This window comes from Tupaia chinensis, unplaced genomic scaffold, assembly GCF_000334495.1.
Source record: "Tupaia chinensis unplaced genomic scaffold, TupChi_1.0 Scaffold138700_1, whole genome shotgun sequence".
In the NCBI taxonomy this organism is placed as follows: Eukaryota; Metazoa; Chordata; class Mammalia; order Scandentia; family Tupaiidae; genus Tupaia; species Tupaia belangeri.
This window is the reverse complement of record NW_006198593.1, coordinates 1-842: the sequence shown is the minus strand read 5'-3', so window position 1 is coordinate 842 and position 842 is coordinate 1. Positions and strand designations below refer to the sequence as shown.

The 842-nt window shown below is 57.2% G+C and overlaps 1 protein-coding gene across 1 annotated transcript in view; it reads left to right on the top strand.

Moving 5' to 3' along the window:
* LOC102496497 (immunoglobulin lambda variable 5-37) overlaps positions 1-291 on the top strand; it is a gene marked incomplete at its 3' end in the record, with an annotated part of 2,764 nt that extends 2,473 nt beyond the window's left edge. Inside the window, exon 3 of the mRNA XM_014592897.1 lies at positions 64-291. Coding sequence (XP_014448383.1) covers positions 64-291 — 228 coding nt within the window. The remainder of the gene's footprint in view (positions 1-63) is intronic.
* Between the last annotated feature and the right edge of the window lie 551 nt (positions 292-842).

Genomic DNA, 842 nt, shown 5'->3' with positions numbered 1-842 from the left:
CTGCAGGTTCCCTCTCCCAGCCTGTGCTGACTCAGCCGCCCTCCCTCTCTGCCTCTCCTGGAGCATCTGCCAGACTCACCTGCACCCTGACCAGTGGCTTCAGTGTTGGGAGCTACTACAAATTCTTGGACGAGGCCTCCCTGCTGTCTCCTAAGGAACAGGTCAGATTCAGACAAGGACCAGGGCTCCAGGGTCTCCAGCTGCCTCTCTGGATCCAAGGACACTTCGGCCAATGCAGGTGTTCTGCACATCTCCGGGCTGCAGCTGAGGACGAGGCCGACGATTACTGTGGTACGGTACATGGCAACACTGGCACTCAGTGTTCCAGACCACGGGGAAGTGAGACTGAAAACTCCCCTGCATAGTTCCTGTGTGTGGCCTCACTGCTGCTCTGCCCAGGAGCATGGCAGGTGACTTCTCTTGTCTCTTCTTCAGCCAACAAATATGTTCTAAAGACCAGTGGATGTGAAAGTAACTTTCCCTGTCCCTTACTCAACACGCTTTTTAATCCTTTGCTGTGTCCTCTGAGCCTGGTCATGCCTTTAGTGACATAAGTCAGTCATCAGGGATCAGGGTCCCTCAGGGAGATGATGGACCAGGAAGGCGGTGGCTGACCCTGTCCATGCCCCGCCCAGGGTCTTGCCCTGACTCAGAGCCCTGTGTGCTCTCACAGCGCCTGGTCAGCCCCTGGCCCAGTGTGCCCCAGGCCCAGCTCCCATGACAGCTATATAGGAAGAGGTGTCCTCCTTCCAGCTGCTGGTTCTCCTCAGTCCTGGGAGCTGCTCTTCCCTCTCGAGGCTCAGAGGAGGAGGGTCGACTGCATGGGAGTCCAGCGACATAAC